The sequence below is a fragment of the Pelodiscus sinensis genome, chromosome 1, assembly GCF_052426305.1.
Source record: "Pelodiscus sinensis isolate ZL-2025 chromosome 1, ASM5242630v1, whole genome shotgun sequence".
Lineage (NCBI taxonomy): Eukaryota > Metazoa > Chordata > Testudines > Trionychidae > Pelodiscus > Pelodiscus sinensis.
The window spans coordinates 115,855,053-115,879,691 of record NC_143052.1 but is presented as its reverse complement, the minus strand read 5'-3'; the positions used below and the strand labels follow the sequence as shown (position 1 = coordinate 115,879,691).

Sequence of the window (24,639 nt, the reverse complement as noted above, 5' to 3'; positions counted from 1 at the left end):
AAAAAATCTGTCCTTCCTCTTACACGGTCTGATAACTGCACCAAGGCTTGTGTGACTGAACTAAATGTGGCAAGCTAAAACCACTTGTGCACAGGGATACAGGAAGGACAAACAAATCCTCCCACAATACACTATACACCAATTGCTAGAATAGCTGCAAGTGGCAAAGTACCAAGAATCATGGAATACACTCCAATAATTCTAGTACTAAACACAGAGCTCCAGAGTCAGAATAAATGTTGATATACTGGGGAGTGTGAGTATGTCTAGACTACAAGCCTTTTTTGAAAGAGAGTGCCTAGACTACATTCAGTACTTTTGAAAAAGCAAACTTTTTCGAAAGAGAGCAGCCCAGCAAGTCTGGACGCTTTCTTTCGAAAAAGCACAGTTTGCACCACTCATCCTCCCTCAGTTCTAAAATCTGATTTGTCTATTTTATATGTATTCACTTTTTTTGATTGTATCCCTTTGGTATGTATGGTCATGCCAATTTTCTTCCACAATTGGATCTGAGGAAGTGGGTCTGGCTTACGAAAGCTCATCGCCTAATAAACCACCTTGTTAATCTTTAAAGTGCTGCATAGTCCTGTTTTGTTTCAGCAAGACCAGACTAACACGGCTACATCTCTATTACTTTTTTCAAAAGAGCACTTTCGAAAAAAGGTGTTATTCCTCGTAAAATGAGGTTTTCCGCAGTTGAAAAAACTGCCACGTTCTTTCGATTTACTTTCAAAGGAACGCAGCAGCAGCCTAGACACAGGGGAAGTTTTTTTTTGAAAAAAGGACACTTTTTTCTTAAAAAACCCCATGTAGTCTAGCCACATCCTGTGTGGCTCTGCAGTGGAGGAGGAAGGCTGGGCTAACAATAACCACACATGCTCAAACCAGGATACAATCATAAAACACTAGAACTGGAAGGGATCTCGAGATGTCATCAAGTCCAATCCCCTGCCCTCACCAAGCACCATCTAGGTAGGGGGTGTGCAAATTTCAGATCATGCTCCGGATCTGATCTTCACGGTTAATCCCTGGTGGACCACCACCTCCATGTTTACCTGCGCCTCCAAAGTTATCAGAGGATCGCAGCTCTCATTGACCGCAAATTGCCATTCACGGCCAATTCAAGCAGTGGGAAATGGTGTTCCAGTCTGTGACACTTCCCGCCACTCATATTGGCAATGAACAGCAATTTGTGGCCAGCCAGAGCTGCCATCCTCCAATATTTGCAGAGGTGTAGGTAAACATAGCAGCAGCGGCCCACCAGGGACTAACACTGTGGACTGTCGATTTTTTATTGCCCACCCTTCATCTAGATCATCCCAGATAGATGTCTATCCAACCTACTCTTAACTATTTCCAGTGATGGAGATTCTACAGCCTCACTAGGCAATTTATTTCAGTGTTTAATCACCCTGACATTTAGGAAGTGTTTCCCAATGTTCAACCCAATAGAAACATAAAATGTGGGTAGGATGTAGGTACACATTTCAGTATAGACGTATCAGTTGAGAACACATAATTTGAGCACAAGCCTAGCTCAAAATGAGGATACAAGGTATCCTGTACTTTCATAGTATTTTGTATTTTGAATAAACAAACACTTCTTCATAGTATTTGAGTTCCATGGACTTCATTACCTTAGAGGACCACAGGGTCAAAAACTGTGGCTTGATTAAAAGAAGGCATGTAATTTTATGCCCACAACAAAATATGGAGCTTTATAAGATAAAAGATAATGACATCTCATGTTTTAGTGTGTAAATCTGTGATGGGAATCGAAAACTAATTTTCCTCCTGAGCATAGCATTATACTGTTGGCTAGTTACAGCAGTATAGCTCTCTCCTCCAACCCTTCTGAAGCAGTAGTTGGTAGACACTGTGAGTGGTAAGACTATTATTATTTAATACTTCCGCTGCATAATGGGTGTGTATGTCACTTTACAGATCAGATAGACAGATTATAAGCATTGTCAAAGTCAGGTATCAGAGGGGTAGTCAGGTTAGTCTAGATCTGCAAAAGTGATAAGGAGTTCTTATTAAAGTCAGGAAAGTTCTCTAAATTCCACTGAAGTCAATGGGAGTTTTCCTACTGATTTTAATCAGTGCAGGATTGAGATCTAAATAGAGAGACTCTACATATAGTTTAATGATGAGTATAGGACTGGAACGGTTAGTTGATCCCTGTCCATTGTCAAATTCTGTTTGCTACATTTTCAACATAATGTTTTCCTGAAAATTCCCATGTCAGTCTGACTTGTATTATCTCCAAAGTTTTATTTCCAGTCCAGATTGGACAGGGAGCCACTGCTCTGAAAAGTATTACATAATTCTTCAGGCTACTATAAATCAGTTTATTTACAGAAAAAATGTACTCTTATTTGCAAAAAACTGTGGAATGCATGTGTTTATGAAGCTTTGAAGGACAGGTGTTTGCTAACCACTTCCCTACTCCACATTTATTGAGAACATACAATGGGTATGTACAATGGATATGTATCTTTCTAGGAAAAGAAAGACCAGTTTTCTAGGGGGAAAAAGGGTTCGGTACATACTACAGAGTGGGGATTCCTTTTCCTGCAAGCCTTTAGTATAAGTGCTTTCAAGAAAAATATGACACCACCACAATATAAAGACTATTTGCATGAGCAAAGATGTGTAAAATCAGATGCTATTGATCTCTAAAATTATCTAATCTCTCTCACTGCAGTGAATATTAGTTGTATTAAACAAGATGGAAAACAAGAGCATCGGCACAAATATAGCATTGGCAACTTTTTTTAAGTTTGCTGTTTTTATGGGCATCACTGTAGGGGCTCAGGTTAGGTGAATTACTGTTTTGGGAATGGTCAAAACGCAGATAGTTTTTGGAGAATTGAGCTAAAAATCTAATAAAGAGTTAGTTAGTCAAATACAAGGCTAACAAGTGTATTGCTTCAGGGCTGTGTGTGGAAAAGGAATGGATAGCTGGATAGATGCAAATAGCATCAAGTATTCAGTTAGGCTGTGTCTAGACTGCAGGGTTTTTTCGAAAAAAGTAGCCTTTTTTCAAAAAAACGTCACCTGAGTCTAGACTACAGCCACGTTCTTTCGAAATTAAATTGAGAAAACGTGGCTTTTCTTTCGACGGTGGTACTCCTCATTTCACGAGGAAGAACGCCTTTTTTCAAAAGTGCTCTTTCAAAAAAAGGCGTTCTTGAATGCAAACAGGGCTTTTTCGAAAGAGAGCAACCAGATTGCTTGGGTGCTCTCTTTTGAAAAAGTGGCTCACTTTTTCGAAAGAAGAGTTTGCAGTCTAGATGCTCTTTTTCAAAAGTATCTTTTGAAAAAGCCTCTTTCGAAAGAGGCTTGCAGTCTAGACGTCGGCTTGGTGGATGATGAAAGTCTGACATCCTTATTTCACTATTACCGGTCAGGCACTACATTTGATGAAGAACACACACTGCTCATGAATTTTATGTCTATCTTTCTCAGACCTTCTTAGTATGCGAGAGGGCAAGGAGTAAGTACATCACTCCCTAATTACATCTCCATCCTATAGATAATATAAGTCCAGTAATACTAAGGGCACATGAATGAGTCAGAAGTTATTCCTACCTGTATAGCTTTAGAATCTTTTAAAAAGAAAGCAAAATATTTGTATGGATGAAAAGGAATGAAATAGCTGCTATTTATATAAATGAATTATTTTAAATAGCACTTCTAGATTTCACCATACAGGGAAATCATGGGCCTATTGGGATCAATGGCAAAACTCCCATTGATTTCTACAGGGTCAGGATTTCACCTTATGGGCGTGAGTGCAGTTGATCCTGCAGGCCCAGTCAGTCCTTGGTCTCTATGCTGAAAGTGACAAGAAGGATGTAATTACATTCAGCTGTGGTACTGGATCTGTGCTGGAGACATCTGCCCACTAGAAAAAGAAATGAGATCAAGAACTAATGATCTGATAGTAACTACTCTTGGCCACTGCTGAAATGGAACAGACTCAGACTCCTGACTACTGACTTAAAAGAGAAAGTCTCCATATTAATAGCTAAAACATGATGTTGCATCTCTAGAGATTTTGAGGGTTGGGAGGGGAAAGCAAAGACTCATTTACAATTTTCTTGTACGTTATAGATACTGAAGCTTTATCAGAGCACTGTTTAAACTTCATAATTAATGTAATTGTAGATACCAACCTTTTTATGCTTCCAAATTTTTGTGCATGACCTAAAATCTTTCCAAAATCTATATGGAACATGTGGCCAGTGTTTGTCAGCATGATGTTGTCATTGTGTCGGTCACAAACTCCCAGAATGAAGGTAACAACACACCAGCCAGCACAGGAATGAAAGAAATTCTTTACCGCCTAATAAATCAAAACAAAAACACAAAGAGAAGATATATAGTAATGTAGTTTTGGAATACTAATATGAAAACCAAGCCCTACATGCTCTCGTGTACTTCCTTAAAGTGAAATACAGGCCAAAGTGTTTGCAGGTTCAGGACCTAAACTAACAACATAGGAACTGCCATATTACAACTGACCAATGACTCATCTATTCACTTGCTCTCTCTCCAGTAACAACTTATTTTGGATGGTTCTTTGGAATGTAGGTGGATCTTTTCATCCACAAACTCAACGAACTTAATAAACACTAATTAATGAAGCCTCGCAACTTCCCTGTGGAAGGAACCTGACCCCCGCTTTACCGAGAAGTAAATTCGGATACAATAAGGTTAAGTGAACACCCCCCAGTGCTGAAGATTCAATGTCAGAGCTAGGAATATGTGACAAGGAGTGCTGATTCCTAATTCCGTGCTCTAACCACTATATTAACCACTATATACTCACTAAGATTATGTCTATCCTGCAGGCTTCTTTTCTCAGCATGTAGAATATGTATTCAGGACAGGTTTAAGTATCAGGTAGACTGTGAGGCCCATTTTAGCAACAAGAGTACAGACAGACAGACAATCTGAAGGGTACTCAAGTACATATTCCACTTGGCTCTTTACTTGCCCAAATCACGTAGTGTTCTGCTGCCTCCCAGCTGCTAAGTCCTTTGCCCATCTCAGGAAAAGACTATAGCAGCTGGCCAAAGGCACCAGCAGTGGGCAAAAGCTCTGATGGGGAGGGGGGATGGAGGGAGTAGTGGCAACAAGGAAAGGCTTCAGCAGATCTCTGTTGGCTAGAGCCCTTCACACCACAGGGAAAGGATCTGCCAGGGAAGAAGGAGCAGGGAAAAGTCACATTGTCACGTGTCGCTACTCGTACTGTATACACCAACGAAAGTGGTGCACAGTGTATACATGTAGCCTTATGGACTGATCCAAAGCTTTCTACTGACTTCAGTGGGCCTTGTACCAGCACTTCTCTGCTCCCTCAAATGAATCTGTCCAACCAGTCCCACCTGCCTAATATCACATCCCAGAGAAGAGGGGAAGATGAGGAGAATTCTTCCTAGCTCTAGATGGCAATCAGATTTATACAAACCATGAGGAACTGTAGCCCAAGCAGGTTTTATTGTAGCTGTTGCAGTGTAATAACCACAGTTACTATTCTTATTTGTCAAGGTCTGAACTGCTTGCAAATGTTATTAAGCTATTTATCTCAATAATCATGAGGCATTTATATGCAAACTCTATAAAATTTAATTCACAATTATTAAATTCTTCATCAAAACCTCAATGCATACAGTACTGTGCTCTCTTTATACTATGCCAGCAAATAACTGTTTGCGTACTGATATTATTGTAGTATTATAGTGACATATCTAGTGTCTGATTTTGATGGTAGCAATGGGCAGCGATTAGAACACAGTGCAAGAACTAAGGATGCCTATGGTCTATTCCTGAATATGCCACTTAGTCACAGGATGACCTTGAAGACATCTCTTCACCTTTCTGTGCCACTGTTTGCCCAACTGTAAAATGGGGATAATAAAGCTTACTCACCCTATCTGAGTTCAGTACCCAAGTGCAAAGGCATTAATAGCAAGAGAAGAGAAATGGTGAGAGCAGGATACAAACAATTATACAGACATCTTCTGCAATCAGAACGGACTGTATTTCATTTGTTTTTTTAAAAATCAGCATAATGTGTTGCAATTTTGTTAGAACATTTCATTTTATTTGACTAACAAAACCAGATTTTTGACTGATAATTGACAGCTGTCTCAATTTTCAATTAAAGTGTCAGCAGCACCTTTACTGTAAATGTATAACAGTTGTTTCTAAAAGTTCAGATTGAGTATTTTCATAAATAAATACATGTGAAACAAGCTACCACCCACCACATTCTGGCAAAAAATCTACACGTTGATGCCTACAATTAGGTATCAAAGTAGATGTCCCATCTTCAGAATGGCTGAGCATCTGGAGCTCTTTAACTTGGACCAAATGTTTGGCTATTAATCTACTGCAGGCATGGGGAGGTGTTCAAAAACTCCCCAGGATGGAAAAAAAAAGTTAAAACCTTTTTGTGAATCTTAAGACATACTTCATCTAAAAGGAATGTGCAACAGTGACTTCATGGCTTCTTCCTTCTAAGAGTGAAACCTCTGCTTTTGCAAATATGGATTCCCCAATTTTATGGCTGATATGTAAACTGGATGTGCCACACCAGGTTGCATGAAACCAGATGAATTGCACAGGATCCTGTAATGTTAAGTGATCAGTGTGACCTGATGCATTATATCAATTCAATTAAATTCTAGCTTTCTAACAGTGACATTTTCAAGCACAGGATGCTGTTTTTATGTGATTATATAAAAATACCATCTCTCACTATCTGCATATAAATAATCTAGGTTTGGTATTTATTAACTTAATTTCATCTTCAATTTCTTATTTCACTTCTGTATTTCAAAATGTGGTATTTTCTTATCTTTTCTTAATGTTGTTGAAAAAATAAAAAACAACCCCAAAGAATACTGCACTGAATCTGGTCCTTAGCAATCTTCCAAAGAAACAGATGTGCCATTTAAGGACACTCTATGGTACATGTGATCTGTTTTTCCCGACTTCAGGAGACTACTCCTAATTACTATTTGTTTTTCATTTATAAAACAAACAATTTATGCAATATTCCATTGTAATGTACCTCTTGGTAACTTGATTCCAAAGGATGATGATGACTGAACCATTTTTTAATTGTGTTTTCCTTCAATGGTCCTATTAGTCCAGATTCCCTGTGGATCTTGGCCAGTGTTGTAGCATCTGCCACCATCTGCACTAGTCCTAATCAGAGAGAAGGAATTCACACGAAAAACTTACAATTTAAAAAAGGCTGTTTATTAACCTGCATCGCACTGTATCATATCACCCCATGGAGAAACTTATACACGCATTTCAATTAACTGCAAAAGTCTACACAGCATTGGATAGTCTAGAAAAGGAAGACTGGGAGCTTCTCATTTCCATGTCTCATAAAACAAGAATAAAGAGCTATTAAATGAAATTAAAGGTAAATTAAAAACTGATATATAGAAATGCTTTTCCACACAATACATAACTAGATTTTGGAATTTAATGTGAAAGGACAGAATGGAGCCCAAAAATGTAACAAGAAATACAGTGTTGTGAGGATAAAGACATCAAAGACTGTGAGGTGCTCAGAAATGCTGATTACAAAGTACCACCTGAGACAGACATCCAAGGGTCTATTCTCATGCACCCTCTGTATCCTTTAAAAATATCAAATTGAAAATTAGTGTAACGGAGGAACTATAATTATAGCATCTTCCTTCCAGATCAATACAATAACCATAAAATATTGTAAGGGGAACCCTTCTGGTTCTGCCTTGTTCACAAAAAGAAAGGATGAAGAGGATCCTTTTCCAGTTTCCATCATTCACCTGACACATCCCTGACTCCTCCATGGCTTCTGCAGGACTCCCAAACATTCTCTGCAATGTGGCTCAAAAGGCCATAAACACTGTATTTTTCATTTCTGTACCATAGGTAATCTGGATGCTTCATCTTCCTTTTGTGCTAGAATTATTTTCAATAAAAGGTTTAGAGAGTCAATAAAAAAAGTCTACTGCCATCGGTAGATTTCATTAGGAAGTAATTGTCATTCTTGCTATGGCTTTGTTATAGCAACCATAAAAAAAGGAATGAATAAAGCTTTCACATGAGTCAAGCTTGCCTTAACCCAGCATACACAGCAAGAATGGTATCGCAAACAACGCTGGCAGGTTTGGGGAACTTTATGAGTCGACAGCTGGCACCTAAATAAGGGTCAGATTTGCAAAAGAACTCAGCACCCAGGACTTCCCACTGCAACTCTTCTGAGCAGGTTTTCAAAAGTTCTTATATGGTGCCTGAATGGGAGATTTTTTTGAAGAGTCCGAGACCAGTTGTGGATGCCAAGGTTTTAAATAAGGCCTGGGTTGCTACAAAAGGTCATTAGTTTGGGTTGTATTTCATCTTAAGGAAGGAGAAAAAAAAAGATGTTAACTTCCTTAAATCTACAAAAGATCTCTGGGACCAAGTTAAGTGATATTCTGAGCACTCTTTTCCCTTTATGGAAAAAAAGAAAGAAGACACCTTCATAAAGAAATACTGAAGGGAGGAATGCTGTGTTTCAGTGGTTTACATGAGACATGAATAATGTAACATATGCATCCTTTCTAATCTGTACTGACCTTGGCCTTTTCCTGTAGATAAACATCTATAAATGATCATTTGCATATTGAGTCCCTCCTGAAGCCAAATGCTGTCCATCACACGAATAATCTGCAAAACCAGCATATCCTGACGTAGATCATCTCCCACCTGTGAAACGGGCACATGAAATCTGAATTTCTTCTTGAATCCCAAAGAGAGACACCTTCCTACATCTTTTGGATTTTTTCCAGGGAAAACCAGTTACCTTCATTTTACAGTAAGCCACTGCAGTTTTGCTCAGTGTTCATACTGTATCAGGAGGAAGAAAGAATGGGATGACTAGTACAGACTACAAGTGTTTTGACAGCCACATGAATGGTACCATATGCTCTTTTACCTGCTGCAAACTTGCAGTTTATTACTCACATAAATTATTATTGGTGTTTCAAATGCAATCAGGAGGTTGGATCCTTATTTAGTTAAATTTCAAAATACAACCACTTATTTATCCCTTTCAGGAATGAGAGAACATGTATTTGACCTGACACTAAAGATCACAACTCGATATTTGTAGCAGGCAACAAGGCAACTTTATTACAAGTATAAATCGCTTCCCTGACATGATTCATATCCAGTTTCAAACAGCAATGTATTGCTCACTGCTCTCCATATGGAGTCCGTTGAACAACAATCTTAAAGAGATCGGACTTTGCATCTTGTAATTAATGAAGGGATTATTTTCTACCATAACTGGATAAATGGCCTGTAAAACAAAAGCTCTGCTTTTCATCCTCTTCCCCTCTATGTCTAAACTGCATCTGGATTTTACTGGTATTTTCAAGCCTTCATCGAGAAAGTCTTCCATAATTTGCTAGCTTTTACTTACATTATAATGATTTGCTCCTTTACAGAAACATCCTAGTCTACAAGCATTTAATGAGGGAACATCAATTCCCCTCTTTTTTTAAAAAAAAAAAAAATCCATTTCCCTTTTGTTTACAGCTAATCTTGATTCCAATATTATGTTCAGTATACAGACCTGAAGATAATTTTTCCTGGGTTTGCTCACCACTATTCGAAACAATAGTTACAATTTTATTTAACCATTATCTATTACAAATAATGAAGCATATTCTGAACTGAATTAGGACTGCTGCTACACAGGTTTGCTGGATGGGAGAATGTGCATGGAACTTAATAACACTGCCAGTATTGATTGCCTCAGAGGTATATATTGCGTGGAATGACAACTGGCACCTGCTTCTCCTTCCAATTTAAGCTACTGGTTTGTGAGGTAAGCAGTGCCAGCTACACCACTTTTTCCAAAGGTAAAATGAATGTGCTTCTTCCAGTATGGTGAGAGATGATGTGCCTGTTCCTGCGTCATGTAGGCAAAAATGCAAATTTCACCCAAGTAGCACCTATAGTATGACATTTTTAGGCTTTTGTTGTTTGATTACAGCCCCTTATAATTTCTAAGAGCTACCCCTTAACCATTTATTTAGAGACATCAACCATTTTGTTCTCTCCAGGATGTGTTTTCTCTCTCTCTCTCTCTCTCTCTCTCTCACACACACACACACACAGCTTTCCCATGGAGATTTTCCTTTTGTTGTTTCTCTTAATCTGAAACAGAAGTAATGGTAGATTGAAGACATATGTTTTTTCTCCTTGGGTATGGAAACATGACAAACCTGGGCTTAATTCCAAATAAAACAATGGAGTTCCGCCAGCAATGAATCCAACCCAATGCCTATAGATTCCCTTACTCAGGCGGTGCACCTTCTCTGTCATTCCACAGGATGACTGCCATGGGGCAGTGCCCTCCATCATATCCCCTTATGGCTGCTCCTGACCCTGCAGGTATGTTCTCTTAGCAACCCTTCCAGGGTCTTTCTAACAACTACCCTGACTAGATTGGTTCAGAACATGTACTCCTCCTCTCAGGGATGCAAGCAGAATTTTCCTAAGGTGAGAATCCAGAGCTCTCCCTCCATTGGCCAGAAGCCAGTCTTACACCTCCCCACCACTCCTGAACTCGCCCCTGCCACTTCCCTGTACCCAGTCCTGAGCACTCTCATGCTGTCTCAGCACCCAAATCCATGCTCCCCCTCATACACCCAGCCACACAAACACACTGCTCATCCTGCTACACACCCAGCCCAGTGCTCTTCCCCTCACACTGATCTGCCTCCATCTCTGAGCTCTCCCTCATACACTCAGCCCTATTCTGCTTTTCACTAGGGAGTGGAAGGGCCTTCCAGAAGGCCTGAGAAAATAGAGGGCCCAAGCAGGCATACAGGCTTGCCATGCCACTCTTGTTTGGCACAGCCGCCCCTCCTCAATCCAGCAGAGAAGGGGCTCTGTTATGATGCCACCCAGCTTTGGTCAGTTGGTGAGAAGGGTGGGGCTGAATCCCCTGCCATCTCCCACTGCCACCCTTAGCTATCTTCTCCTTCAGCTGGCCCTTTCCCCCAGTTAGTCCTCAGGTGCAGAGAGTTCAGCAGGTAGCCTTCTCCTTCTAGTCAGAGCCGGGTTACCACATGCAGGAAGAGGTAGCTTTTGTACCAGTCTCTTTCCTAAAAACTGAGTGAATGAGAAGGGAGCCTCTTCTGCTTCTTTGCAAGACTCCTATGTGTTTTGTGTCAGATGCAGTCTTTAGCACTTTAATATTTTGATCAGCTCCACAGGGCTACTGTATAATTAAGTCCTTTCCTTGAACAGTCCTTTGTTTGGCTGTTGCCCTTTCACCCCCAAAAGGTAAATACACAGTGTTATCATAGGGTGTGTCTAGACTACCTAGTTTTGTCGACAAAAGTGGACTTTTGTCGACAAAACTATACCAGCGTCTACACTACCACTGAGTTCTGTCGACATAACGTCGACAGAACTCAGCAGTTTTGTTGACGCTGGTATACCTCATTTTATGAGGCATAACACCTTCTGTCGACAGAACTCTGTCGACAGAAGGTGTTATTGCCTGTAACATTGCGTCCAGACTACGGAGTTCTGTCGACAAAGCAGCTTGCTTTGTCGACAGAACTCAATGTGTCTGGATGCTCTTTGTCGATGGAAGTTTTGTCGACAGTATCTGTCGACAAAACTTCCGTCGACAAAACGCGGTAGTCTAGACGTACCCTTATATTGTTTAGCCTGGTGGTCTCCACTGAGTTAAAAGAACCCACTGTTTTCTTAGGATGCTTTTTAATTTCTACAAATCAAAACCTAGGGTGCTTTAATATATTTCCTTAATATACTGTGTTAAAAAGCCTTGTATCAAATGGGATTATGAAAACTGAGCAGCACAACCAAATCAAACATCTCAGGCACAAAATCCAAAGCCTTGTCTTCCCATAAGTATTAAATTAACATTTTGCATACAAAATAAACTGGGGGTTATTAATATGAAAAACCTACCTTAAAAATAACATCGATGTTTCTACTCAGTGTATCTGTACTGAGGAAGGAAATTTTCAATGGAAAAGCACTGGATGTGAAATATGAACATGCCTTTAGAAACAAAAATGATACACACATAAAATATATTATATTATAGGTTAAAAGCTGTAGAACATTTCCCTGGGAAGATGCAATGTCCTGAAGTATTTATCAGCAGCACAGGTAAGAAAAATAAATAGTCCTTGATTTTAGAGTCTATTGAACTGGTTCAGAGAATAAGAATCTCCACTTCCTTTGACACTTCGCCCATCTATATCATCATCTGAAAACTTTTGAAAGGTTCTGAAATCTCTCTAACACAATTCCCCCCCCCTCTCCCAGGCCATTTAGTGCTTCATTTTGGCTGGGTCTAGAAAGACCAAAGTGATGTAAGGCAGACCCACTGAAAATGCATGTATGAACACTGCAATCACTGTAGCCACTAGACTGAAATGCATGTTATATTTAATGAATCCAAACATTTTTAGAATATACTCCTAGGCTACGTCTACATTGGCATGATCTTGCGCAAATACTCTTTAACGCAAGAGTTCTTGTGTTAAAGTATTTGCGCAAGAGAGCGTCTACACTGGCATGTGCCTTTGCACAAGAGATGTGCTTTTGCGCAAGAGCATCCATGCCAGTGTAGACGCTCTCTTGTGCAAGAAAGCTCCAATGGCCATTTTAGCCATCGGGTTTTCTTGTGCAAGAAATTCATGTTGCCTGTCTACATTGGCCTCTTGTGCAAGAACAGTTGCGCAAGAGGGCTTATTCCTGAGAGGGAGCATCAGAGTTCTTGCGCAAGAAGCACTGATTTCACACATTAGAACGTCAGTGTTCTTACACAAGAACTCCCTGCCAGTGTAGACAGGCAGCAAGTTTTTGTGCAAAAGCAGTCACTTTTGCGCAAGATTGTGCCAATGTAGACACAGCCCTAATAATCAAGCCACAATTCATTTCAGTATTGTCTGCTGGTTACACCAAAGTCAAGTATACAGTTTTGGTTGTTTGTGTTATTTTGTCAGTGGGTAGCTGGATCCTGCAATGCTTTTGGAGGCAAGTCTCCCACTCATTTTAATGGGTCTCCAAGCCTGGGTGAGGAGTGCAGCAAATTTCAGTCATCATCAAGGTTTCCTCTAAGCTGTGTGGAACACAGCTCCACGGCTGCTTAATTAGCTCCTCCCAGTCAGGCAGCTCCATACACAGACCACTGAGCTCCTGACTGGGCTGGGCGGATTAAGCAGCTGTGGGGCTGTGCTGCCGAGCAGTTTAGAGGCAACCTTGGTCATCATAATCTACATTTGGAGCCTATCTTAACTCCTGCCCTTGGTATCATATAGCAGCTTCCATGTGAAGATCTCAAAAGCTTTTAAAACCATTCATGAACTAAGCTTTGAAAACCCCTGTGACTTAGGTGAGTATTATTATCTTCACTATAAAAAGAAAAAAAAAACTGAGAATGAAAAAGCAATGACCTGGTTTTCAGAAATAAGAAGAACATTTTAAGAAAAATTATAAATCTAGGCAGCTATATACTGCCTTTCTTTGAAGGTTCTTAAAACATGTTAGAAATATTACACAAGCCTCATAGCACTAATGTGATGTTTGAGAAATATATATTATACCAAGTTACAGATGAATATATTTGAGGCACAGATGGTGAAATCCTGACACAGTCAAATTAGCAGGAGTTTTGCTCCATTGAGGGCAAGGATTCACTGAGAGTGACTGAAAGACTTTGCCAAAGGTTAATGTATGATAATGCTCCAGTGGCAGAGCTGGGTAAGGTTCCTGGATGCTTGTCTCTTAGGCTGTGTCTAAATTGCAGGGTTTTTTCGAAAAAAGTAGCCTTTTTAATAAGTACCCTTTTTTCGAAAAACCTTCACCTGCGTCTAGACTACAGCCGCGTTCTTTCGAAATTAAATCGAAAGAACGCAGCTTTTCTTTCGATGGCGGTAATCCTCATTTCACGAGGAATAACGCCTTTTTTCGAAAGTGTTCTTTTGAAAAAAGGCATCCTTGATTGCAAACAGGGCTTTTTTGAAACAGAGCATCCAGACTGCCTGGGTGCTCTCTTTCGAAAAAGCGGCTTGCTTTTTCGAAAGAAGAGGTTGCAGTCTAGATGCTCTCTTTCGAAAGAGGCTTTTTCGAAAGATTCTTTCGAAATAGCCTCTTTTGAAAGAGGCTTGCAGTCTAGACGTAGCCTTAGTTCAACCAGGAAACAATTCTGAAATGAATTATGGTTCGATTATTAGATCTACTCTAAAAACATTTGGGTTCATTAAAGAGAATGGGCATTTCAGTCTAGTAGCTGTAGTCAATGACTAATTCATGTAAGAAAATGAACATGAACACACACACACACACACACACACACACACACACACACACACACACACACACACACACACACACACACATATCAATCAAGATTTAATGCCAGTCAAGCCAACCTGGTGTGCTTTCATATGCTCAACTGGATAGTTAGATATCCCCCCCATAGTCATTATTTTGAAGAAGTCAGAAAGCAGTGAGGAACAGTATGCTTCAAAACTCTTCTGATTCATTTCATCCACAAGTGGCCCAGTCCAGCCAGGTGCCAAGAAGCTTTGTTTCTTATTGACATCAAGTCTGTGTAGCAATTACGGGGAGAGCTGCAGGTCAAAGGGAGTCGAAGGACTCAGTTTCTCAAGATCAGATCTATTATGGGTTATAGGCCATATATGAGACGAAGTGCTGTAATTATAGGAGTTATAAATTAAAAAGCCTCTTAGACCTGTACATACTGTATTTTCCTTGTGGGGCTAGGCACGCCTTTCTCCCACAACACTGAAGCTTCTGGTGTGACAGCTACATGTCACAATGATGATAAAACCTGAATGACACAGTCCTGGCAGTCTCGTCAATGCAATCAAACATCTGAACCAATACACAAGTTTCCTCTGTTCATCACTAGTTTTTAATAAGGATAAATCATACAGGTTAAGTACAAGCAGCTGAATCTGCAAACATTTACCATGCAAAATCTCACAGGTTCAATGGGACGAAAGCCAGTACTGGAGCTAACCCCCTCTCCCCCATCTAGGCAAGCTATCACACTCCAGGGAGGAAAAGCTTCCAGCAAGAATCTGCACTGGTGTGGCAGCAAACAGATGCTTTTTGGCGGGGACATTTTTAAAAAGGAAGATACCGTCTTCCACACAAAAGCTGCTTTGAGGACAGCAAGGCTGGAACAATGGTAGTGACAATTTGGAATGGTTGTTGCCATGCTGCTGTTGTAAGAAAGAGAGAGAGAGATGCACACTTAAATTGGCAAACTCTACCTCTCTCTCTAGCTGAGCTGAAGGGACCCCTAAAAATATAAGTTCTGTAGATGACTGCCTATGTGTCTAGTGTCATAAAAGGGATTCTCACCAGTAAAGATTTGCAGGATCATGCCCTAGTTTATGCAACAGTTCATTCCCTAGTACTCATTACAGTGAAAATAATCAATAGAGTAAAATGCACTTACATCTGTGTCTATGCCTCTTACAACAAGTGCAGGATTCAGGGGAAGCCGGCAAACATTTACCTCCTGGAAAAACTGTTTAAGTGCGTTGATTTCCATCTTTAGCACCTCCTGTGAGACATCAGTCATAATGACAACATGAAATAACATCACAGCAGCTTTTTAATTGTTGACTCTCTTGCTATATTTTAATAAGACAGTGACTCAAATTTCTGATCTTAGTCACATCAATGCAGCTTCATAAAACCTAAGGGGATGCGCAGTAACTGAGACTATGAATTGTGATCATAGTCTACATCTGTGCTCTTGTCGCCTACAGTGTGCTCAGAAGAGGCTGTTTAGCTGTGCACCTGTTGTTCTGAATTGTGTTTTGCCCTGTGACATTTTCTCTAACCGAGTTCACAATGGGAGGTTTATTGTTTCAGAGCTGTTGCCTCGCCTCTCCTTTCTAAGTGTGGGTATGCCAATTACAGGGACTTGTTTTTTCTGGCCGTACAGCCTCTTGGTCGTCTCTGAGGTCTGACTGAAGTACCAAAAAAGTGCCATACACACTTCTGCTTTCTTCTTATGATGGCACACATTCTCTTTCGCTCTGTCAAATTACTATGTCTTTTCACTTCAAAGTTGAAGAGTGACATTCAGGTTTGTTTTGGTGTTGGTTTTTTTTTTTTTTCTTCCCTTGGCAGGATTTTAGGCGGGAAGGCAAAGACAACTAGCAAGGCAGCTCTGGTAGAGATCCAAGCACTAGAAGAGACAATGAAGATGACTAGCTGTGGAAGCTGAGGGGTGGGGGGAGAGATGATCCTGGTGCAGATGCCTGAAAAGTACTTCATTTGTTTCCAATGGCTGAAAATGATTTTTATAGACATTATAGAAAAACACTGCAAGCAACCAAGGGTTTTGATGGACCCATTCTTACATAGTATAGCTCTAAAGGACAAAAGTGAACACTACTCAATGTTTTTATTCATACGTCGCAGTAGCAATTGTATTATGCTAGTTGAATCTACTTATTAGCCACATCAGCATCCTCCAAGTTTTCCAATTTGTGACCCTCTGGCCGTGTACGTCACTGCCCCGCCCCCTTCCCCTCCAACTGTGGTGCTCGGCTGAGTGCTGTGCACTCAGCCGGGCTGCCACAGGGAAGCTCAAATGGCCATCTGCGCAGCTTGCTCCCCCGCGGTGGCCTGGCTGAGCGGCACAGCACTCAGCCAAGCGCCACTGAGGGAGGGGAAGGGGAGAGATGGAGTGGAGAGAGAGGCAGGAGGAGGAGAAGAGAAAGGGAGAGATGGAGAGAGAGACAGAAGGCGAGAGAGGCAGAAGGCAGAGGAGAGCTGGGGGGGGGGGGCAGAGGCGGTAGAAGCAGGATGGAGAGAGAGAGAGAGGGAGAGAGAGAGAGAGACTGGTGACTCAGGAAAGAAGACCAACGTGGAGGAGAGACCTGAAATCCCGTCTTATGATGGGCTAATTGGCTAGTATATTTTAGAAATGTCCAGCCAGTCTGTTTGTTCAAGAACTCCTCCTAAATGGTAAGAGCTAGAGCCATCACATTTGGTAGGCAGCTTCCTCTTCTCCTAACTTAAAGCAAAGCCAGGGTTTGATTGTGCCAAGAAAACGGGAAGTGCCAGGAATGAGTTTGTTTTCCATAACATGGAAAGGGAGGGGCACAGAGAGGAAGGACACAATACTGAGAGTAGAGAGAGCTATATGCAGAATGTTTATTGGGGGCAGCCTACCACCGAGAGAGTGGCGAGCAGGGCTGAGGTTCCACTATCTTGCCTGCCACCAGACTGGGTAAGTAGCCCCCCCTGCTCCAAACCCTTCCCCCCAGCTCTTGGCCGCAGCACTGGAGGAGCGGGGAGAGAGGAGAACGCTGGTGGCTGGAAGTCTGGGGGAGAGAGAAGGTCCCTAGTGACTGGAGGGGCTGGGGGGAGAGAGCAGGCCCCTGATGTCCAGAGGGATTCTAGGGGGAGACAGAAGGCCCCTGTTGGCTAGGGGAGGTTTTGGGGAGAAAAGCCCCCACCAGCTGGAGGGGAGAGAAAGCCCTGTTGAATGTGACCCCTCTCCATGAAGGACTTGGGTAAATCTTCTAGTACCTTATATTTAAGTGACTGCCCCATGCTGACTTGGGAGGGGGCGCCTGTGGGAGACTGGTCCTCTGTACCCAGTCCTCTGCCCCTGCCAGCTATGGGGAGCCTGGCAGAAACCAAAAATAGCTGGGCTGTTGACACGAGTGATACCCAAGATGAATTCAAAGCCAGAGATGGAGAAGAATAGGCCCTGCCCGCTAGCAGCATGTTGGAGGGAGCCTCTGCCAAGAGAATTCCCTTCTCTGCCCCAACCTCTGGAACTGTAGACTCCCTGCAGCTGCTCTGCTACACAGCACTCGCTCTGAGGCCACGGGGAAGGAATTCCTCAGCTCCCTTTCAAAGCTCAGAATTTTTTTTTACTGATATCTAATATTTGTTATGGATTTTATTGATAGTCCATCTTAAGCTTTTTTATGGACTGTCCATGTATGTATTGACAGTTGGCAATTCTGCACCTCGGAGAGCCGATGGAAGAGAAGCTCCGAGGTCTGGAGATGCAGGTGAGAACTATGGTTGAGTTTCAAAAAGGATGATGATGGAGCAAAGGCAAGAAGAAGCTGAAGGGAAAAAAGTCAAGACTTGCAGAACTGACTGAAGAACTCTGAGGGGAGTAGGGATGTAAAATCCCAGTTAAGTGGTTAACCAGTAAAACAAAATGTTTAACTGGTTAAACCCTGGTCCCACACTTGCATTGTGGTGAGCCTGGCCAGGTTGGAGCAGCTCCCCACCAGTTAACTAGTTACCCAGGTAAGCATGCTGGTAAGGGGACGCTTAGCAGGTAACCAGTTAACTGGTTAACAGTTTACATTTTTAGAGGGGAGACTATTGGGTGAGCAAAGTGGCCTTTGAAAGCATGTAAACAGCTAGTGAAGGAGAAACAGAACTCAGGAACCAGTTTGCCAAGTTGGAAAATGAAGAAAGGGCCCAGCAGGCTGTAATTGAAGATGGGAGAGCAAGGAAGAAGAGCAGAGCAGAAGATTGCAAAGATGAATAAAAGACAAGAGCATTTGCAGCCAAAAGAACAGGAGGAAGTCTGGAGAACTGCACCATCACCAGGAAAAGGCAGCTCTATGTGACTGGTGACATCTTACTAAAAGGAACAGGCAGACCTGTCTCCAGAGCTGATCTAGAGACCAGGAGGATGTGTTCTTCACCAAGAGCTATGATATGAGATGTGACCCTGAGGCAGAAAGGATCCTAATAGGAGCAGGAAAGAATCCACTGATTTTCCTTCATGTGAGAACAAATGATAGAGCTAGATTCTCGCTAGAATATATCATATCAAGGGCGACTATGGCAGGCTGGGGAAATGGAAATTTAATAGTGCAAAGTACAAGGTCAAGCTGGGAGCGTATCAATGGAGGTGACAGGAGGAGAAAGACCTGGGTATGTTGGTTGATCACAGGATAACAATGTGATGCACCTGTCAAAAAGGCTAATGAACTCCTAGGATGCATCACATGAGGTGTTTTCAGTAGCGAGAAGGACGTATTAGTATCATTAGACAAGATACTGGTGAGACCTCATCTGGAATATTGGGTATAGTTCTGGTCTTTCATGTTTAATAAGAATTAATTCAAACTGGAACAGGTTCAGAGAAGGGCTACTAGGGTGATCCAAGAATTGAAGACCTACCTTATAAAAGGAGACTCAAAGTACTTGGCGTGTTTAGCATAACCAGAAGAAGGCTGAGTGAGAGATGACTGCTCTCTATAAATACATTAGAGGGGTGAATCATGGGTGACACATGGAGAGGGGGTCAGAAGGGGTCACACCATGGCAGGAGGGGCCGGCCAGTAGCAGGTGGGGCTCTAGTGGGGGGCTTGCACCTGCAGCAAAGGTGAACCCCCCCATTCATCATCAATGGGGGGTAAGGCAGTGCCCTAAGCAGGGATCACACTCACCGGCAGTGGCAGGGGTAAGTGGAACACGGTGGCCCCATTGCTTTGCTCTCAGTGATGCTGCTCTAGGGGAGGGGGCGTGAACTCCCCCACACTCCCTAGTGGGAAACGGAGTGATGCACTTGCCTTGCTCCATTTGCCCCGGCGGCTGCCAGTAAATGAGGAGCAAGCAGTGGACTCTTGCTGCTAGCACTGGCCTCCTTAGTCCCCTGTGCCACCTTGATTGAGGAAAAAGGCAGGATGGGGGCTGAGCAAGAGAGAAAAGAGGAAAGAGCAAGGCAAAAGGTGGAGCAGGAGAAGAGCAAGGCTGAAGGGGGGTGGAGCACGGGCAGGGAGAGAGGGGAACTGGGTGGAGGGGGGTTGTCTTGGCCCTTCCCTGGGCTGGGGGAAGGGGTCATGTGGCCAATGGCCCCCCAGGTCTCACTTGACCAGCTGTCTCGGAGATAAATACCAGGGAAGGAAAGGAGTTATTTAAGTTAAGCACCAAAGTGGACACAGGAACAAATGGATATAAACTGGCCAAAAACAAGTTTAGGCTTGATGTTAGATGAAGGTCTTGAGAAGGAATTTTACTCCAGGTCAGATTAGCAGAGACAGGTTTTTTTTCCTTTGATCTTTCTCTGCAGCATATGACACAGGTCATTTGTAGGTTTCAGTTAGTGTAAAGGGTGGGTTCTCCCCATGGTTTGAGGACTTCAGTAACTCAGCCAGAGGTGAGGGGCTCTATTGCAAGAGTGTGTGTATGAAATTCTGTGGCCTGCAACGTGCAGAAGCTCAGATAAGATGATTATGGTCCTGTTTGATTTTAAAGTCTATGGCTACGTCTACACTGCAAGGTTTTTGTGCAAAAACAGCTGTTTTTGCTCAAAAACCCATGGACCGTCCACACCTCAAATGCGCTTTTGCGCAGAGAAATCAAGAGTAAAATGGCATAGGTGAATCTCCTTCTACGAGGCATAACTCCCTTTTGCGAAAGAGTTCTTGTGCAAAAAGGCAAGTGTGGACGTTCCAGAGGAAAAAGCACAGGTGCTCTGATGGCCATTCTATGAATGGCCATCAGAGCTTTCTTGCGCAAGAGCGTCCATGCAGTGTGGACGCTCTCTTGTGCAAAAGCACGTCACTTTTGTGATGTTCTTTGGGGTGTGGATGTGCTCTTGTGCAAGAAGTTTTAGTGCAAAAACTCTTGCGCAAAACGCCTTTTGTGCAAGAAGCATGTAGTACAGATGTATCCTATGAGTCTAAGGTTTCTGTCTCTCTCTAAAATCCTTGAATCCTTATTAGAGGCAAAAGAGAGTCAAAAGTCTGACTACATGCAATGATAGGTTTTAACTTTTATCTCTCTGGTCTGTCTGGTTGAGATCTCATCAAGAAAGAGTTTAGACATCAGCTAAGGACTGATAATGGCTACTTCAATAACAGAAGAGTTTTGAGCATCGGGCTTTGCAGACGTCATCTTGTTCACTTAACCTATTGAACTGCTTTACTGAAGGTATGTTATGATACTTAGACATGAATCTGAGCCAAAGACAGATGTCTCAGGGACTATATTATTTATTAAAAATGTATTACTGTTGCGGCTGTTAAAATATTTCCAGATGTCTTTACATATACTTGATGCTATTATGGGATTCTTGGTGGACACTGTGCTAAAATACATAGACTACCACAAATATTGAGGGGTTTATTTGCTTGCCAAGGTAAACTGGAAGATTTGATGGATACTCACTATTTATGATTAGGCAACTCAGCCTTGGGACTTAAGCAGACACTAATTAGAGCCATGGTGTCCAACCAATTCTGAAGAAGTAACCGCTGTAGTGGCTACTGCTATAGCAAACCAGCCACATTCAATGGGCCAAATAGCCACATTGAGGGTAGAGTTTATGTTCCTCCCACACCAGGGAGCAAACCAAAAAACATTTACATGAATGCAGAATAGCACAAACTTTGAGGGACTTTTGATTCAAAATATGGAGCTATTTTCTATAACAAAGGGTAATTTAGGAGAAATGTGCCATAGTTTCAAAATGAAAAGGTATTTGTACAAAACAGAGAAAGGAGATGGGAAGACAAAAAATTGAACAAACCTGTTTTTTGGGGTCGCTGGCAGCCTTCACTTTTTCAGCAACATCACCCAGAATATTGATAAGTTTCCTCTCCTTAGAAAACTCAACATTTAAGGCTTTTCCTGCACAGAATTGGACAGCAGCCAATAGTTTCTGATACCAGCTTTTGAAATGAGCTTCATTCTGTGCATCCTTTAACAGCCTGAAGGGAGGAGGAAGAAAAAAGTCATGTCCCTAAAGCTGATTTTTTTATACCACCTCTAGCAAGTACAATGAACGTACTCTAGACTAATCTGTATTTGGTGGCCTTGGGCAGTTTAACAGGAGAGAATTAAAAAAAAATGTTGTTTATTTGTTAGCAGTAGTCAAGTTCCATCTGATAACTAATGAGATTCCAAGAGTGTAGGATTGATAGGAACCTGTTACTTTTTTGCCTTCCACAAAGCAGCTCCTGACTTGCTCTGATTTCTAAAAGAAACATTTGTCAGAGGAATGTATTTCCTATTTTCTTTTGCCCAGTTGTATATACATACACATATTCCCCACGCCAGTAACTTCACATGTGGATAGACGTACCTTACATCCAGTGAGTACATTTAAAAGTTTATGTTGTCTTAAAGATGCTGCCAATTTCAGCAGCATTCACCACTTTTAAGTATATAGGTAATACTTCCAAAATTGATGAAAGCTCTAAACCTTGAATTAATTTGTAAGGGCACCCAATGTATCTGTCTCTTCATTGTCAGAGATAAGTCCAGACTAAAAATCCATTTCTGATTCTGCTGAACTTTGGGGAAGCTTTAGAAGTCATTGTTACCATATGTTGATTAAGTAGCGGTATGGGGGCAACAGGTACATTAACCTTCTGAGCCGTATCCAATTTTTCCTCCATCCATGGCCCTGACTACATGGGGGATAAAGGATGCATTTTTCAACTGAATTTGTTTAATTCCATTGGAAACCCACTCCCCCCACTTTCATACCCAAGTAGACACACTTCAAATACCTTTAAGATCATTTGAACTAGTCTTGGTGTATGTTACTTTGACTGAAAAAAATAATCTTTCTGTTGGTGTCTGTAGATAAAGAGCTCATTTGTCATCAATTGTATGTCCAGTCTCCTCATTCATCCTTTCCCTCTCCCGTAAATAGCACCACCCCACCCCCAGCCTGTTGATCCTTCCTCAATCCTCCTCTTCAAACACCCCCCTCTGCCAGTAACCCTGCCTGACCCCCAGACTAGCTTCCCCAGCTTCCTTGGCCACCGGTCCCTAAGAATGGCTTTCGTTATCCGAGGCTGTCTACCTGAAACGTAGCTCTCTTGTTAAGGGTTAAAAGAAACATATGTACACACATTGATATGACAGACACGAGCAGACTAAAGATTTTGCTATACAGATGTCAGAACATGAGCTGGGGCTCCCCTATGCACCTTAACCCTGCCTTTCTTGTCAATGTATTACAATAAGGCTACTGCAGCCAACCATTTCTATGTATCATGCCTATAAGGATTTACATATTTTCCCCCACTGACTTTTTTTCTTCTCTTTGCTGTCCTTTATGAAGATAATTGCTCCCCTAGAGCTTTCTGTGTCACCCAAAGTAACAATTCAATACAGAATAATATCACCTGCTGGTTTCTGACAAGCCTTCGCAATACCATAAAGAATCTGGTTTATAGGTTTGTAAGCAGTGCAAACAATGAAAATACCTGTAGCATTCTGCTAGTAATGCCTAGACATGAAAGCGGGGAGATATGAGAACTAAGTTTGTCATCTTCTCTCCCACTTGGAGTTGGAAATGACACTTAGTAGAGTCTATTGCAAACAAATAATTATATTCAGGGCTGAAAGAGAATATGAATTGTCAGGGCACTGTCTTGTGGGAGATAAATTCCAGCATACAGACAGATTCGTCACTTTTAGTGGCAGAGCTGTTGCTGCCAGCCCCACTCACTTTAACAGCTCATGCATGAATGACAGATGCTAGCTAGACTCGCTGAGGTTCAAAAGCCGTGTCTTAGATTCTGCTGTGTGACTTTATGCAGTGGTAACAAGAGCAGATATTGCTTAAGAAAATCACTGTCCATTTTTGCAATGAAAACTGTTCTAGCCCAGTTCTAGTGAACTTGTTAATGATCATTGGTTTTTGAACGTGACTATTGCTGGCACAATTCAAGCTATTGTGCCAACTGAGAGTTTCATCCTGTTTCAATTATAGCCCTGAAAAGAAATAAAGATGTCATTTCAAGTTTACCCAACTCTCAGCAGGTGAAATGCACCCTTCTCACAAAACCAGAGTAAACAGCTTTAATGCAAGTTACAATATTGGGCTGAAGTGGCGTACTGCTGACTCCTCTAATGTTTTACATCCTTGTGCAGAATTAATTTTTTTATGTGTATCAAGGAATGTGTGAATGTACACCACTAGTAGAAACCTAGCTGTGGGAGGTCTGCTGATCAGCTGGGTGGTATTTGAATGTCTCTCCTGAGGGGCCCATAAGTACATAGCTCATAGGGCACACTGCAGGTACGCTCTTTGGAGCTGCTGTTCCTGCCTAGGATCATGTCCTCCTACATGCGGTTCAGCCCAATGAATCTGTACAATTACAACGAGCTGTTCCTACCTGCTTTGCACTGGCACATTCAGAGAACATACAGCCCTCATTCTGCGATGTGCAAAGGTCTCTGCCTGAGTGCACTGCACTGTCAGGGCCATGAGTATCCTGCTGTGGTAAAGGGACGGTGTAAATCTCTCTTTACAACTGGGTGAGTTTCACCCATATTTCTTCGATATTGTTAAATTTTTTCAACATATTTTCTTTTTAAAAAGTATGTTCCACTGTGTGCAATTAAAGCACTTGATATGATGACAATATAGATATGGTACCATGGTTAAAGGGTTCCATAAAAAGCCCATGGCACTTTGGCTCTCAGAATTAAATGTTTAAATCTGTAGAAGTACTGTTCACATTTCCTGTAGCAACAGAAAATGGATTTCATATTAGCAATAACTTGAATATATACCTATTACATAAAAAA

The 24,639-nt window shown here is 41.8% G+C and overlaps 1 protein-coding gene across 1 annotated transcript in view; it reads right to left on the bottom strand.

Annotated features, from left to right (window-relative positions):
- PIK3C2G (phosphatidylinositol-4-phosphate 3-kinase catalytic subunit type 2 gamma) overlaps positions 1-24,639 on the bottom strand; it is a 296,240-nt gene that overhangs the window by 105,785 nt on the left and 165,816 nt on the right. Inside the window, exons 19-24 of the mRNA XM_075897746.2 lie at positions 21,620-21,800; positions 15,545-15,652; positions 12,013-12,105; positions 8,634-8,763; positions 7,088-7,224; positions 4,182-4,351 (exon numbers count right to left, since the gene is read on the bottom strand). Coding sequence (XP_075753861.2) covers positions 4,182-4,351; positions 7,088-7,224; positions 8,634-8,763; positions 12,013-12,105; positions 15,545-15,652; positions 21,620-21,800 — 819 coding nt within the window. The remainder of the gene's footprint in view (positions 1-4,181; positions 4,352-7,087; positions 7,225-8,633; positions 8,764-12,012; positions 12,106-15,544; positions 15,653-21,619; positions 21,801-24,639) is intronic.